Consider the following 17,446-nt stretch of genomic DNA (forward strand, 5'->3'; position numbering starts at 1 on the left):
ACAGTCTTTCAGTAATGATCAATGAATATTCTGCATGCATGTAAAAGGATCCTTTTATTGTTGTGCTTCTCAGCAGTCAGCAGTCCTTGGTTCATGTCTAATGAACTGTGAGGCGCAGTTTCACTGCCCTATTGAGGTCACTGCCTTCAGCTAAGTGTGTTTTAGTTACAGTTACTGTGGAGCAGCATTTATTTTCCACTAATATGGTATTTTTTGCATCCCATGCATTAAGATCCCATTGTGAAAAGTTTAACATAGTGGGTTTTTTTTATTTATTTTTTTTATGCATTTTGTTTTTGTTGCATAAAAAAAAATTGTAAGCGATTAGCCCCAAGATAACTCAGTTCTTGACCTCTGTGTTTAACATTAAATTGCAAATCTTTCTTTTGACATAATCTGTTTTGATATTGATACAAAGAATTAATATTCAAATTATTGTAGTAAAACATTTTTAATAAATTATTTAAAAATGTAATTAAATATCGCTATTCATTTTAGTAAAAAGAAAAAAAGAGATACATTTATTCAGTTTATTCAGACTTTTAAATAATTATTAGACCATTTGACTTTAATATATCTGTGTTCTACACTTTGTGTACCTCCCTGAAAGTCTAACATTTTAACTCTTTCTACATGGTTGGAAGACTTCTTAGTTCTTGCAAATTATGTATTCTGACTATTGCTTATTGTATTTTATTGCATTTAATACATTCGTCAAGCCCAGTTATTCAATCCCATTAACCAGGTTATTGTAGAGAGACCAATTAATCGTTTCTGAGACTGTGTTGTGAGTTTTGCTTGTTATTACAAAAAAACACAAAACCATGCCTATCTGGTTTAATATAATATTAAGGATATAAATAATATTTATATTATTTTATTATTTATAAATTTATTAGGTTAAGCAACACTTTTAACTCTTTGTTTGTAAAAAAATATATATATATTATTATTATTATAATTAGACTATATTAAGAGTTTCAGCCTCTACTTCCCTACCCTATTTGTAGAAAGTGCCTTTGACATCTGACATGATGAGGCCAGAGAGAAAGAGGAAGTGTAGGTTTTCCATAGTAACTGTTGCAGGGGAAGTGAGGCATCTTCTGCGTCAAAATGTTAGCTGTAATTGTTAAAAATGAGAACTAGTATTGAGCCATAGTCATTTACATAAAACCAGAAAATCTCACTCTGAATTTGACCTCATTTTAATTTTCTAAAACAATTGTTAGTTGTGTTATGTGTAAGTGTAATTCAGAAAGCAAGTCCTTGGAACATTAGAATGTGTTTTTGTTGGCCTCACTCTAGAGGTGCATGTGCACTACTGTAGTCTGTACAGTGCCACCTGTTGGCTGAGATTGACATGAGATTGATTGATGTAATTTTACTTGACAACAAGGTGGATCCTCACCAATAACAGTATTTATTTATTTGTTTGTTTGTATTTAATAATATTGTTTTAAATTATTTTTACTTGTGTATTCTATTTATTTTAAAGGGGTCCTATTATGCTATTTTACAAAGTCTTAATTTTGTTTTAGGGGTGTACTAGAACAGGCTCTTATACTAGGTTGTACGAAAAACACATGCTTTTTCAGATATTTTACATTATTGCAACACCTCTCTCCCCAGTCTGTCATGAACGGCGCGAATAGTTCCTTTATCAAAAGAAGGCCCGCCTTCTGAAATTCGAGATGTGCTGTGATTGGTTAGTTGGGCCAGTGTGTGTTGTGATTGGTTAGTTGGGCCAGTGTGTGTTAGTTGGGCCAGTGTGTGTTGTGATTGGTTAGTTGGGCCAGTGTGTGTTGTGATTGGTTAGTTGGGCCAGTGTGTGTTGTGATTGGTTAGCTGGGCCAGTGTGTGTTGTGATTGGTTAGCTGGGCCAGTGTGTGTTGTGATTGGTTAGTTGGGCCAGTGTGTGTTGTGATTGGTTAGCTGGGCCAGTGTGTGTTGTGATTGGTTAGCTGGGCGAGTGTGTGTTGTGATTGGTTATCTCAGCCGGTGTGTGTTGTGATTGGTTAGCTGGGCCGGTGTGTGTTGTGATTGGTTAGCTGGGCCGGTGTGTGTTGTGATTGGTTAGCTGGGCCGGTGTGTGTTGTGATTGGTTAGCTGGGCCGGTGTGTGTTGTGATTGGTTAGCTGGGCGAGTGTGTGTTGTGATTGGTTAGCTGGGCCGGTGTGTGTTGTGATTGGTTAGCTGGGCCGGTGTGTGTTGTGATTGGTTAGCTGGGCCGGTGTGTGTTGTGATTGGTTAGCTGGGCCAGTGTGTGTTGTGATTGGTTAGCTGGGCCAGTGTGTGTTGTGATTGGTTAGCTGGGCCAGTGTGTGTTGTGATTGGTTAGCTGGGCCAGTGTGTGTTGTGATTGGTTAGCTGGGCCAGTGTGTGTTGTGATTGGTTAGCTGGGCCAGTGTGTGTTGTGATTGGTTAGCTGGGCCAGTGTGTGCTGTGATTGGTTAGCTGGGCCAGTGTGTGCTGTGATTGGTTAGCTGGGCCAGTGTGTGTTGTGATTGGTTAGCTGGGCCAGTGTGTGTTGTGGTTGGTTAGCTGGGCCAGTGTGTGTTGTGGTTGGTTAGCTGGGCCAGTGTGTGTTGTGATTGGTTAGCTGGGCCAGTGTGTGCTGTGATTGGTTAGTTGGGCCAGTGTGTGCTGTGATTGGCTCCACTCGCCGCCTGCGAGCTTCAGTGTAAATATTGTATTCAAATCAAATCAATTTGAGGGCGATTTAAACCCGGTTGATTGGAACTACTCTAAGCTTGTCTGTCTTTGGAACACTAGCACATCTCTGACATAGTGATAACACTCGTTGCCTTCTCTAGTGCAGCTCAACCAGGTCTCGTCTCATTTGTCGATCTTTGTGATATCACAAATCCCGGAAAATATGCGTTGTAGTCCAAACAAGTCGTTCGCTGTAGTTTTTGAAAAGAGGTTTCTGTTAAAGAAAATATCTCCTTTTAAGGTGGACTTTGAGCTTTGTAACTTTGCAGATCTTTTTTTATGCTGAAACAGCAACATTACAGACCAACTAAAGTTGATAAAGTGAAAAAGCATAATAGCACTCCTTTAACTATGTGCGTGTTGTAATGTTACAAGTATGATCTCTTATTTTATATTTAAAGGCATAGTTCACCTCCTAGGTCATCCTCTGCTCACCCCAAGTTGTTCCAAACCTGTATGAGAGTTTTTCTCTGTTGAGCAGAGCACACAAGAAAGTATTTAGAAAAATGTGGGTACCCAAACAGCTGATGAAAAATATATATATATTATGGAGGTCAATGTTACCAGCAACTGAATTTTCATTTTTGGGTTAACTATTTCTTTAACTTTTTAACAACTTCTTGCAGTATTGTTGAAGTGTGTGCATAAATTGAGTTTTTTGCAAGGCTTATGAGTTTTTGTATGATTTTTATAAATGCAACCTGAAAGGCTACGTTTATGGGATTACACTGAGAATCAGCTGTGGTGATGCAGCACAGATGGCTCCACTTTTAATGGGGTTTAACCCCAGCAAACTCCATGACCTGGCAGTCCTCTGCAGGGTGCAGAGAGATGATAACAGCTGATGTCCAGCACTAAGAGCCTGAGGACTGACCGGTCACATCCTGAAGGAATTTAGAAGGCTACTATTCGGTGCAACATCTCAAGGGCCCAAAAATGAGTGGTGAAATTATATTTTTTAATTGCATGTTCTATGAAGCCAACACATAAGCAAAAGCATTAAAAGGAAACTTCATTATGTTTATAATTTTGTTCATATATGCAAAGCAAAATCTTATTTAAATTAAACAGTGTAAATGGCAAAATTTATTTAAATTTAAACTCAGAATTTCTCTCGAAAAAATGAAATGTTACTGTATTTTGTGTTTTCGTCACATAACAAATGGGTAGCTGCAGCTTTGTTGCATATGTCTTACTAGTTTCTGTATGAAGCAGGTCTGGAAATCCACATTCAGATAGATATACTGCTTTTTTTGTGCCTGTGTTGGCAGAGGAGGTCAGAGGTCACTAAGATGATTATGATCCGAGGTCATCCGAGGGTCAAACTTTCTAAAGTGACATAAAGCTTGAATAACAGGGAATAATCAAGACAAATTCAGTTTTCTGAAAAAAAAAAACTGACTGACTGTGCACCTTTAAGTTCCTCAGAAATGCATTGATTATGACACAGATAGCTGACATGTGACTGACAGTGGCTCAGTGTGCTTTGTGTGTCGTGTCAACATACACAAGTTGTGATTGTAGTAAGAGGCTCATTCATGCAAACGGGAGGCTTTGGGTTTGTAAAACATTATCTAGAGTTTAAAAACCATCCTTACACCATCTGCTTGACTAGAAAATATATGCTGCTCCATATATTGCAATTACATTTTTTATAATATCTCAATATTAATAATAATTTAATAATCACTTTAAATGGTATCTTTTGATTCTTTTGTTCCTTCTAACACTTGTTTTACACTTGGGTCGAGGTGATGCAATATGAGGTAATTATTTCAAGCCCTTCCAAAATCAATCTATTAGTGAATATTTATCTACTCTAGTAAAATACTATATTTAAATTATTCATATGTTGCATGAAAACAAATTAAATAATAAAAAAATGTATAATTGCCATTATAATACTGTAGTTAAGGGGTGTCCAGTCCTGTTCCTGGACGGACAATATCCTGCAGTTTAGTTCCAAATAACTAACTTACACACTTAACAATAACACACTTGCTTGGATGTTTCTTGTGAATCTGAAGACCCTGTTTGCTCCATGTGTATTTAATTAGTGTAAGAACTTAAAGGAACATTCCACTTTTTTTGAAAATAGGCTCATTTTCCAACTTCCCTAGAGTTAAACAGTTGAGTTTTACCGATTTCGAATCCATTCAACTGATCTCTGGGTCTGGTGATAACACTTTTAGCTTAGCTTAGCATAGATCATTGAATCTGATTAGACCATTAGCACCTTACTCAAAGAGTTTTTATATTTTTCCTATTCAAAACTGGACTCGTCTGTACCTGGAGATAGGCTGAATGGATTGGAAAACTCTAGGGGAGTTGAAAAAATTTGCCTATTTTCAAAAAAAAGAAAAGTAGTGTTGCTTTAACTCTTCAGGACAGTAGCCCTCCAAGAACAGGTTTGTACTGCATACCAACGGGGGCTCTGTGACAATAACCAGCTAATCTCTGAAACACTTTGTTTAAAAAAAGACAGGAATGCTCCCTTGAAATCCGACTCGTACCTATAAGTCCACCAAGGAGACACATTCAAGACTCACGTTACAGGTGTACATACAGAGCGATACTTCTCGGCTGACTACTTGTGTTCTGTGTCACAAGAGAAGGATCTCAGTATCAGCTGTAAACACCCTCCTGTGCTCATATGTTTCCGTGTGGCAACGGCCATTATTTATTTAGTAAACTACTGCCTTCTAGGGTAAGAACCTACAGTGCTACAGTCTACTTATCACTCTAGATGCTAAATGGAGTGAAAATTCTAATAATATTTAATAAAGAACTAGATTTGGAACAATATAGTTTACACAAATTTCTCCTGTGAGTCGTCACAAAATTGTAAATCATTAAATAAAAATAAAAAAATTATAAAAATCGATTACATAAATTAAAGTTTTAATAATAAGTGTCTTTATTATTGTTTCGTAGTGTACATTTCAGAATTGTGTTGTATCAAAAAAAGGAAGGGTGTAGAAGAAAAAGAAAAACAGTATAACCAGCTTGGTTACTCCAAATCATATTTGAGTTGTTACAGAAATCAAAAATCTAAACTGGTAAACTGGTGAAAGTAGTAGGAGGGTGACCTGACCATGACCTGTTGAAGTTTTGTTTTGAGCAAAACACTTACAGTATTTATAATAACCTCACACATATGTCATTGGAGGTTTAGTTCTTCTCCTATGCGATTCACTCTTTGTGAAGATGGACAGCATGAATTTTGCACACTCATTAGGATCGAAAGTAGAGGGCACAATGAGATACTCTCCTGGTTCAAGCTTGAAGAATTTCATCACATGTCTTGTCCTGATGAAGTTCCCACTACTTTCCACAGGACGTCTGCGGTAGAAGAACTTGGCAGGGAACTTTTCATCTTTCAACTAAAGAATAATGAAATATTATTATACATATCAAGTAATTTATTTATTGACAAAGCAAAACACATGTGGTTATAGTGTTTTTAAATACTATTGAGCTTGAACTGTATTTTACTTGCCTCTGGTGGTATCTGTTAAAGTAGAAAAACATGGAACACACACCATTAATACATGGAAATCAAAATGAATGTATTCAGTGAGATTTTCTGTGTGTCTAGTAGAATAATTTGATAATACTGACCGGATAAACATCGAAGCCAATTGGGTAGTCAGAATCAAGACTTCTGTATCTGTTTTCGTGTTTCTGCATGAGGGACACCAGTATGTTTTCAGGACACTGGCCGCTAGCACATTCCTCATCAAGCTTCTCAATCCTCACCCGAAACTGAGGGTTTGTCCAATAAGTCTCTGCAAGACATACATTGAATCAAAACTCTGTTGTACATAGAGTACACACATACAGTATACACACACACCATATGGCAAAGTATGGAGACACCCTAAAAGCACAATCATATGTTTTAAAACACAATCAATGCTTCTTCAGCATTTAATTCAAATACCCTGGATCATTAATTTCATGTTGCATATGTATGCTGTATCTTATATTTCTATTGATAAAGTATTCATGCTAGTAGTCAAGTCAAAATGGCTATAGCACATTTAAAAGCAACAAAATTGCTTTTAAAAAAACAGAACATATAAAAAGCATTAAATGGAAACATGCATCATATGAAAAATAAACACATTAAAAAATAGAATCAGAACAATTTAACATCAAACCCTTATAATAACCTTAATCAAAAGCAAAAAAACAAAAAAAAATACACTGGTTTTACAGTGACAACGTGGGACAGTTAAGAGAAGCTGATTACTAGACTTCGGTGCTCTTTGAGGAGAGTAAGGAATCAGAAGATCACTAAGGTATGTTTGGTGAAAAAATACAAAATTAGTCTAACATTTCATCTCCTCAAAACAGTCATAGAGCACACCGAAAGAATCACTACTTTCAGTTTTTGCTGGAAGATAGAACTGTGTATTGTCGGCAGTGGTAGGAGATCTTATATTTCTTAAAAGTGGCAGCCAAGGTACTATGTAAAGTGAAAAGGGAAGAGGGCCTAAAATGGACCCTTGGGGCACACCACATGACAAGGGAACTGACGAAAAAGAAAACTTCCCTATGCTCACTGAAAAGGTTTTGTCTTTGGGGTAAGAAGCCAACTACTGCAGAGCAACACCCTGAATACCTACCACCTTTTCCAAGTGATGTAACAAACTACTATGATCAATTGTATCGAATGCCGGGCTTAAATCCAACAAAACAAGCACCACATGTGAACCAGTATCGAGAACTTGCAAAAGGTCAATGCTAATCTTCAAAAATGCAGTTTCCATGTTGCGCAATGATCTAAAACCCGACTGAAAAGTATCTAAAACATTGGACATACTGATATAGGTATTCAACTGACGATAGACAACTAGTCTGCATTAAACTCTCTCTCTTTCTCTCTCTCTTTCTCTCTCTCTCCATTTACATATGAGCTACCTTTATTATTGCTGCAGCCACCAGCTGTAGTCCCAGATTCCCAGATACCATTGTATTGTGTAGTTGTCCAAGTACATTTAGAGGAACTGTCCAGAAAATCAGGTCTGAGGCAACAAATATCAACGTCTTCGAAGTATTTGGTGAAGTCCTCCATTGACATCCTGCAGTAAAGTATGTTACTGAAAACATCTGGTTCATTTTTAATGCAGTGAGGTCACATGTAAAACTACAGTTAATACCCACCAAAACTCCCCATCATTGGCCAAAGAACGACACATTGTTCGTTCCTTCTCACTCACTTTGTTCCACAATAATGACCTGAAAGTTATACAACAGCATATTAAAATATTACATGGGCTTGTGCTACATGAGTAAAGAATAAATAACAAGTAATAATGAGGAAATAATTAAGGGAAAAATGGAAAGAAAACTCCTGGATATCCCTTGAGAGTATATTCAGGTGGGTATAACTGCAAATATATTACCTTTTCATCATTTAAGAAATGAATATGTTTCTTGTTTGTTTTATGTAAGTGTGGCGGGGGAGGCGTGGTTTAGCGTAGTCTGGAATGGGAGAGCGAGTGAGGAGACGAGCGGTGGTAAGTGGATCAGGTGAAAGACAATTAACACATGGGTCTCGTTACAGTGATTGGCGTGGGGAACCGGCATTTAAGCCGGCAGAGGACCAGCGGAGAACGAGAGAGATGGGGACTTGTGGGAGTAAGGAGCTGGAGAGCTGCCGACCGAGATAAACAAAGACTGCAGTAGTGAAACGTCGAAAGAGACTGCCACGTTTGTTTGTTTTGTTTTATTAGTATTTAAATAAAGTATCCCACGGGCCCCCTACGCCGACTCCGGTCTCCTTCCTCTGTATTAGACTGAACATACTACACTGGTGCCGAAACCCGGGAGCAAGGAGAACGATTCCGCCATGCAGACTCCGTCAGGATCATCGACATCGCCATTTGCGGACATCATAACATCGCTCGCGGGCCTGCTTCAGGAACACCACAAAGCCCTGCTGGATCTGCGGGCCGACCATGAACACCGGTTCATGAGGGAGGACAGCCTCCCCCAGTGACGGCCCCACCCCCCACATGCCGCTCACGAAGATGGGGCCAACCGATGACCTGGAGGCGTTCCTCGACCTCTTTGAAAGAACGGCGGAGGCATGTGGGGGGCCGATGGACAGCTGGCCCGTCCGAGTGATCCCACTGCTGTCGGGGGAGGCCCAGAAGGCTGCAGAACAACTGCCCGTCCCGAACCTCCTGGTCTATGCCGACCTTAGAAGAGCCATCCTCCAGAGGGTCGGCCTCAGCCCCGAACAACACCGTCAGCGCTTCTGGTCACTGGAACTGACCGAAGCGGGCCGACCCTTTGTCTTGGCACAGCAGCTCCGGGACTCGTGCCGCAAATGGCTGTTGGCCGGAGGGAGCGACACCGAGACCATCATCAGCACGGTGGTACTGGAACAGTTCATCTCCCGTCTCCCGAAGAAGACTGCCCAGTGGGTCCAGTGCCACCGCCTGGTGTCGCTGGATCTGGCCATCCAACTGGCGGAAGATCAGCTGGCGGCGTGCTCCGGGGTCGGTGAGCCCCTTCCTTCTGTCTCTTTCTATCTTCCCCTGTCTCCCCCTCCCCCCTGCCCCGAAATCTGTCCCTCTCCCTAGGTCCCGGTGGCCCCGCTGGAGGATGGGGATGGAGCCTGCAGCCGGAGCGCGAGGCCCTGCACGGGGAATGGCCGCACCTCAACGAGAGGGGAGTGAGGACCCTTCTGCTGCTTCCCCACGCCAATCCCCTGACCCACTTCCTGCCACTAGGGCGGTGGGAAGGCCTGGGCCAGCCTGCTGGTGTTGCGGAGGTCCGGGCCATTTTGTGGATAGGGGCCCGGTTATGGAGGTGTGGACACTGGTCCGGATCCCGGACGACCCGCAGGCTGCCCCTGATCAAGCCGGGCTGTACCAAATACCCGTGAGTATTAAGGGGGGTACCTATCAGGCTTTGGTGGATTCAGGTTGTAACCAGACCTCCATCCATCAAAGCCTGATACAATCCGGGGCATTGGATACGGGCCGCATGGTAAAGGTGAGGTGTGTGCACGGGGATATAGTGGAATACCCTGTAAAAGCCATAGCCATTAAATTTAGGGGCCAAAAGCATAATGTGGAGGTGGCCGTTAGTCCGCGCCTCCGGCATCCCCTAATCTTGGGAACTAATTGGCCAGCGTTTCAGCAATTATTGGGGTGTTTGACAGTGGATGCCGTCGGGGGAAAGAACCGGCCGTCGGGCGGGGAGAGCGCGCAGGTGGGAGAATCTGTGCCAAGACCTAGCGGGGCGGTCTCAGGGGAACCGAGCGGCGTGGCGAGGCTAAACCTTTCCAGTCGCGATGACTTTCCCCTGGAACAATCCCAGGACGAAACACTCAAACATGCCTTTGAGCAGGTCCGTTCTATCGATGGGCAGGTCCTCCACCCTGAGCGTCCGCTATCCCATCCGTATTTTGCCATTATCATGGACCGGTTGTATCGAGTGACCCGCGACGCTCAGACAAAAGAAGATACAACACAATTGTTAGTACCTCGGAGCCGTGGGGAAATGCTTTTCCAGACGGCGCACTGTAATCCTATGGCAGGGCACTTAGGAGTAACGGCGACACTAAATCGTCTAACGACCCGATTCTTTTGGCCGGGCATTCACGAGAACGTGCGCAGGTGGTGTGCGTCTTGTCGGGAATGTCAGTTGGTAAACCCACCGGCCACCCCAAAAGCGCCATTGCGCCCTATTCCTCTAGTGCAGGTCCCCTTCGAACGAATTGGTATGGACCTCATCGGGCCGTTAGAACGATAGGCAAGGGGACACCATTTCGCGTTGGTTTTAGTGGATTACGTGACACGATATCCTGAAGCGGTGGCGCTCCACAACATCTCAGGGAAGAGTGTGGCGGATGCCCTGTTTCGTTTAATCTCCCGCTTGGGAATCCCGAAGGAGATTCTCACGGACCAGGGCACCGCGTTTATGTCACACACGTTAAGCGAATTGTACGGATTGTTGGGCATTAAAGCGGTGCGTACCAGCGTCTATCCCCCACAAACGGACGGCTTGGTCGAACGGTTTAATCACACATTAAAAACCATGATCCGGACGTTCGTACAAGAAGACGCGAAAAATTGGGACCATTGGCTAGAACCCCTCTTATTCGCTGTGCGCGAGGTCCCCCAAGCCTCCATGGGGTTTTCCCCCTTCGAGCTTCTTTAGTGACATCAGCCCCGGGGGGTGTTAGACATCCTGAAAGAAACTTGGTAGGACGGACCCTCGGATAGCAGAAATGAAATTCAATATGTCCTGGACCTGCGAGCAAAACTCCATACACTGGGGCGGCTCTCTATGGAGAATTTGCTTCAGGCCCAGGACAGACAAAGCCAGCTGTATAACCGGGGGACTAAAGCTACGAGAATTTGCACCGGGAGATAAAGTGCTCGTATTACTGCCAACCTCTAGCTCCAAATTACTGGCCAAGTGGCAAGGACCCTTTGAGGTCACACGGCGGATAGGAGTTCTCAATTATGAGGTAGTACGAACAGATAGAGGCGACTCACGGCAAATCTACCACCTCAACCTCCTTAAAAAATGGAGCGCGGAGGAGTCAGTGCTGCTAGTGACGGCAGTGAGTGAGGAGGAGGATCTCGGGCCAGAAGCGATTACTAAAGAGAAATCCCTCGCACTGGCCCTAGGAGGGGATCACCTCTCGCCCTCGCAGCTCACTGACATTGCGCGTTTGCAGGTAGAATATGCGGACGTGTTTTCGCCCCTACCTGGTTGTACTGACCTGATTCAGCACCACATTGAGACAGAGCCAGGTGTCGTAGTTCGCAGCTGGCCATATAGATTGCCTGAACACAAGAAAAAAGTAGTTCAGACTGAATTAGAGGCCATGCTGGGGATGGGAGTAATCGAGGAGTCACACAGTGATTGGGCGAGCCCGATAGTTTTGGTGCCTAAAACAGACGGCTCGGTGCGGTTTTGTGTAGACTATCGCAGGGTGAACGCAGTATCCATGTTTAATGCTTATCCAATGCAGCGGATTGACGAGTTGCTCGATCGGTTAGGTACGGCTCGCTTTTACTCGACATTGGACTTAACAAAGGGATATTGGCAGATCCCCTTATCTCCCATGTCCAAAGAAAAAACAGCCTTCACCACGCCGTTTGGATTACACCAATTTGTTACGCTTCCTTTTGGCTTGTTTGGGGCCCCAGCTACGTATCAGCGCCTAATGGATCGAGTGCTGCGGCCCCATGCTGCATATGCCGCGGCCTACCTGGATGATATTATCATCTATAGTGGGGACTGGCAGCGGCATATGGAGCATGTGAGGGCGGTCCTCAGGGCGCTGAAACGGGCGGGGCTAGCGGCCAACCCGAAGAAGTGCGCAGTTGGGCGGGTGGAGGTAAAGTATCTGGGCTTCCACTTGGGCCACGGGCAGGTGCGTCCCCAAATTGATAAGACGGCAGCAACAGCGACCTGCCCCAGGCCCAAGACCAAAAAGGAGGTGAGGCAGTTCTTTGGGCTGGCGAAATATTACAGGAGGTTTATTCCTCGTTATTCGGACCTCACCAGCCCGTTGACTGACCTCACTAAAAAGGAGGTACTGGATACGGTCCAGTGGACGTAGCAGTGCCAACAGGCCTTTACCCGAATTAAGGCTGCCCTGTGTGGCGGGCCGCTCCTGCACTCTCCTAATTTTTCTCTCCCCTTTTTTTTGCAGACTGACACGTCGGACAGGGGGCTAGGCGCGGTCCTGTCCCAGGAGGTGGAGAGGGAGGACCGCCCGGTGCTGTACATTAGTCGGAAGCTCTCAAAGAGAGAGACTAAATACAGCACCATAGAGAAGGAGTGTTTGGCCATCAGGTGGGCGGTTCTCACCCTTCGCTATTACCTCCTGGGCCGGGAGTTCACCCTCTGCTTGGACCACGCGCCCCTCCAGTGGCTCCACCGCATGAAGGATACCAACGCGCGAATCACCCGTTGGTATCTAGCTTTACTGCCGTTTAAGCTCAAGGTGATTCACAGGCCGGGGGCGCAGATGGCTGTGGCCGACTTCCTCTCCAGGAATGGGGGGGGGGGGCTGCAGGCCGGATGGCTCCCCGGCCTGAGTCAGGCGGTGGGGTTATGTGGCGGGGGAGGCGTGGTTTAGCGAAGTCTGCAACGGGAGAGCGAGTGAGGAGACAAGCGGTGGTAAGTGGATCAGGTGAAAGACAATTAACACCTGGGTCTCGTTACAGTGATTGGCGTGGGGAACCGGCATTTAAGCCGGCGGAGGACCGGCGGAGGACCAGCGGAGAACGAGAGAGATGGGGACTCGTGGGAGTAAGGAGCTGGAGAGCTGCCGACCGAGAGAAACGAAGGCTGCAGTAGTGAAACGTCGAAAGAGACTGTGAAGTGCACGCACCTGCCACGTTTGTTTGTTTTGTTTTATTAGTATTTAAATAAAGTATCCCACGAGCCCCGTACGCCGACTCCGGTCTCCTTCCTCTTTATTAGACTGAACATACTACAGTTAGTATCTCTGAAAAGATTACAGCTTGCTTTTCAGTGGCACTGAAATAATACATCTACCATGCTGAATACCATATTAATTTATTATGCTTGGTTTCTTTTTTCCCACAATAACATTTTTTTTAAATTGCACTACTGGGGTTTTGTGTGGATGCTGCCTTTTTTTTGGTATTTTGCAAAATGTATTATAAAAAATATCATCAGAACACATTTTGTGTTCTTTTCCCTTTCTTAACAGTTAATAATCAGTTTGTTTTTTTAGAATCTTGATTTGACATTATAGTCTTGTTAATCAGTATTCACACTAACAGAGATTAAATTGTCAAGTGCTGTTGGTTTTTTTATTTGTATGAAAAACCAACATCAAAGTTCCATCACCAACAGTCACTGTCATTCATTTCACTGGAATTGGCTAACTCATTCATTGAATGAGTGTTATGAGTGTATATGAGTGAATGACTTTCTATTGTCTTTGTGACAGGTTGTCTTTAGTCAGTCTTTTGTAATAGGCTTTCTCTTTATCAAACAAAAGCCAGGTCTGTAGTGACATCATTTTTTTTTTCTTTTTTTTTCTTTTTTTTTTTTTGGGTGGGGAAAAACTACAAAAGCACAAACATCGATTCGTTTTAGGAGAAAAGTTTTTGTGAGGTTTTGTTCTGTAGTCACCTTTAAAATATTCCACTCTGTTAAAATGACAGAAATCTATATGAGAACTTAGATTGTTAAATGAAGTTCCAAACATATAGGAAACATATAGCCTAATCATTCTGCTTTGTCAATCATTATTTCAAGCATATAATAAGCAGCAGACACTGAGCCGTCTCAGTAACAATTCTTAAGACACCCTAAAAATATAATATATAATATGACAAGGACGTCATGACGAAAAAGTACTGTGTAGCACGACTGTGTAGCCATTCAAGTAAGCTACATTTAATTTTAAAGGTCTTCTGTTTCTAAGCTAATCAGCTAATTTTGTTGTTTAGCATACTAAAATCCTAATACAACTCTTCAAGAATTCAAGTAACAAAATAGTCATGAATTATCCAGTGTTAAAAACAATGTCACTTGAGCAATGTAGTGATTGGTTAGTATATATAGTTTTCTGTGAGTCTTACTTGTCACTCCAGGCATCTTTCCACTCTTCTGTTCCCCATGGATTCAACAGTCTCACCAGCCTCACTGGTTTTCCTTGACATGTTACCTGTTACATTGTGACATGACACTTTTTATTCAAAACTCATCAAACCCTTACCGTGGGTTATTCTGGAACATATTCTAGATGTCACCTAAACTCAGAATATGCCATAGGTATTTCACCAGGATCATTATAAAATACCCTTTTAACACAGGACTGAACTGTCTGCTTTGAGGACAAACATTATTTCAAGAAACTATTCTTGCAAAACCACAGACATGATTTAAGAGGTACACAGGGATGAATACAAACATACAAAGGACATACCAAAGGGTGGAGCTCATCTGGAGCCAAGGGCAATTAGTAAATAAAAACTGGTGTATGATATTACAACTATTAACATCAGAACAAAGCATGCCTGTTGTTGCTAAACACCTTTTTTATAAGCCTGTCGATATGGATGGATTGATTATATTCATTGAATAAGTATAAGAATATAGAATTATTAGAAGTATTAACTATGAAAATCAACCTCATGCTTAATAAAAACATTGCCATTGCCTTGAGGGCACTATACTTGGGAATGCAACAAAACTTAAAAGGAATTTTAAAACAAAGTCTCAATTAAAATTAGTTAAAATGATTGAATAAAAAAAAAGGAAAAAAAAACAGTTTATGGTGAAAAACTTCGAAAAGGTTGCAGTTGTCAGACCACTAGATTTTGACATTTCTAAAGGGATTCAAGCTCATCTAAATGTGTATGGAAACTGGCATTTTAATTTTTCCAAATTTTACCTTAAACACATTTCTGAGAGGAATTTTGTGAAAAATGTAAAACATCAAATATGCAAATGGTTTTTAATAAATTGCATGATTCTGAATTTTAAGAAATTAAGGGATGTGTTCCTAAAAGCAACAGTGGAATGCAGTTGATCTAAAAAGCTATGTAATCTGATGGTACGGTGATCTGACATTTAATTCTGTGCAGACTTACCTTAAAAACTCCCGTCACTGTATAAGCGTGGCCTTGAACAATCCCATTAGGTAATATATTCTCAGATTTTTTCTGAAATGGTATGAAAAACATACATATCATATAAGTAATGGTGCCAAAGTTAAATATGTAGTAAGAAATAATTTAATGTATTCATTTACATTTAGTTAGACTTTAATGCAAAACCTGACAAAATTCCTCATTGACCATGACTTAGATGGTCATGATGATTATAACTGTTACAGTAATAAAAGATCAAGCCTAAGGTCACCACCTACCCCCTGATGGGTGCCGCAGGCCATCAGAGCCTTAGATTTCTCTGCACGTTCCATCAGACTCCACAAATCAGTAACAGGTTTTTCTAGTTCAAGGCATATATGAACGCCGCCGGTGAAGTCCAGCAGAGCCTCAGATACACGACCAGCATGCATGTCAGCATAGGACCCGCACACCCTGTAAAAGGCACTCTACATATCAAGTATATACTACTTTTGAAATACTATTAGTTATTTATTATTAATTAGTTATTTTTGTGACAATGTTAATTGACAAATACTTCCACCTGTAAAAATCATGTTACATACAAAACATTTACTGAAGGCCATGAAGTCTGGGTGAAATCATTCTATGCTTGATAAATAAACAACTTGATGCATAATTTGAAGAAAAAATATTTTACCACAACACACTGGTACCTACTTGGCATAGGCTTTCTCCAGTAAGGCAGGCCAAAACTCATTAGATGTCTTTGAATGTACAAAAATGAGCTTTCTTTTGATTGTTGGAAGTTTGTCATCAATGACCACGTCAATCCATTTCCCAAACCGCCAGAACTATACAAAATAAGCACAACATAAGGCTTAAGGGCTGATGTAATTTTAAACAGCATTCAGCTATACTGAAAAGACCAAAGAACTCACTCTGAAGTGAAATATCCCTGCATAATCTTTACCAAATGACTGGTCAGCTGTCATGACCTGGTCCATGATTTCCTTCTGAAATGTTAAAGCCCCAACTGAAGCTAGAAACCAGCAGTTTCCTTAGGGAAAAATTGCAAAACTAATGTTTCAATGAATTGACCAAATACTTTCTGGTGTATATGCATACTAGAAATACATAAATAAACATACCTAAATAAGATCCTTGGGAATAGTCGAACCTCGACACCCCCTGTACAATGAGCTGAGGGTCTGACACTATTTTCTTAAAAAAAAAAAAAAAAAAAAAATGGATGCAAGTACAGTGAAACTTAGCAAAAAATTATATGGGAATACCAGAAAATGACATCAAACTCATATAATGCACTTTGGGTCTGCTTTCAAGACACTTGAGATGTATTCCTACACTTGTAAATCAACAATGCTGAGAGAGAAGTGAACATGTTCTGTCAAGCCCTTACGAGACATTCTGCAGTAATTTACAATGATTTGTTCAAACAAGTTACTGAAGGACTGAAGATGGAAAGTGAATACAGGTAACTTACTGATGGTCTCAACCACTCGATTTGGTCCAGATCCAATTTAAGTTTGTTCTTTGGGTCAATGGAGCTGCTGTCTGGAGGGAACTTGTCATCAACAAATCTCTTTAGATTTGTGATGCAGAACTTCTTCAACTCCTGGTAGTCCTGATCCAAGAATTTCAAAGGGTCTTCGAGAGTGCCCGTGTTGTTATTTGTGGTGGATTCATTCTTAGGTCTCTTGTTTACAAGAGGTGGAGGCATTTTTTCAGTTGCAAATGTCTGTTTATTAAGATAAACTATAACAAAAAGCAGATGAAAGCGTCACGTTTGGTGATATGCCACACCACAATGTTATGGTATACGTTTTGTTTTCAAAGACCTAAAAGTTAAGGGACAAGACTTGTTTGACTAGTTTGGGTGTGTAATCTTGTCCCTTTGAAAATTATATTTTGAAAGTTATTCAGAGACATACAAAATGATTAGTGGATAAACTCAATTTCTAAAGATGTAATATATTTTACCTTCAAGGATAACAACTTACCTAAATGAGCAGTTTTCTCCTTCTATATTTGATTCCTTTCTTTGTTCTGCCCTATGGCTCTGGAATTCTGTGCTCACACTGAATGATGTTTTCAGGAAGTGTGCAGTGTTTTGTTCTGAA

The 17,446-nt window shown here is 41.7% G+C and overlaps 1 protein-coding gene across 1 annotated transcript; it reads right to left on the minus strand.

Annotated features, from left to right (window-relative positions):
* Positions 1-5,681: 5,681 nt before the first annotated feature.
* Positions 5,682-17,433, minus strand: LOC132112967 (calpain-1 catalytic subunit-like). The gene is made up of 13 exons (XM_059520739.1): positions 17,327-17,433; positions 16,810-17,081; positions 16,457-16,529; positions 16,247-16,365; positions 16,026-16,159; positions 15,605-15,779; positions 15,327-15,398; positions 14,313-14,398; positions 7,882-7,956; positions 7,639-7,799; positions 6,334-6,500; positions 6,212-6,223; positions 5,682-6,095 (listed from the first exon to the last, which is right to left on the minus strand). Exons 2-13 carry the CDS (start codon positions 17,044-17,046, stop codon positions 5,862-5,864), a joined length of 1,545 nt encoding a protein of 514 aa, XP_059376722.1. The 5' UTR covers positions 17,047-17,081; positions 17,327-17,433; the 3' UTR covers positions 5,682-5,861.
* Positions 17,434-17,446: the final 13 nt, after the last annotated feature.

This window comes from Carassius carassius, chromosome 32 (genome assembly GCF_963082965.1).
Source record: "Carassius carassius chromosome 32, fCarCar2.1, whole genome shotgun sequence".
NCBI classification, from domain to species: domain Eukaryota; kingdom Metazoa; phylum Chordata; class Actinopteri; order Cypriniformes; family Cyprinidae; genus Carassius; species Carassius carassius.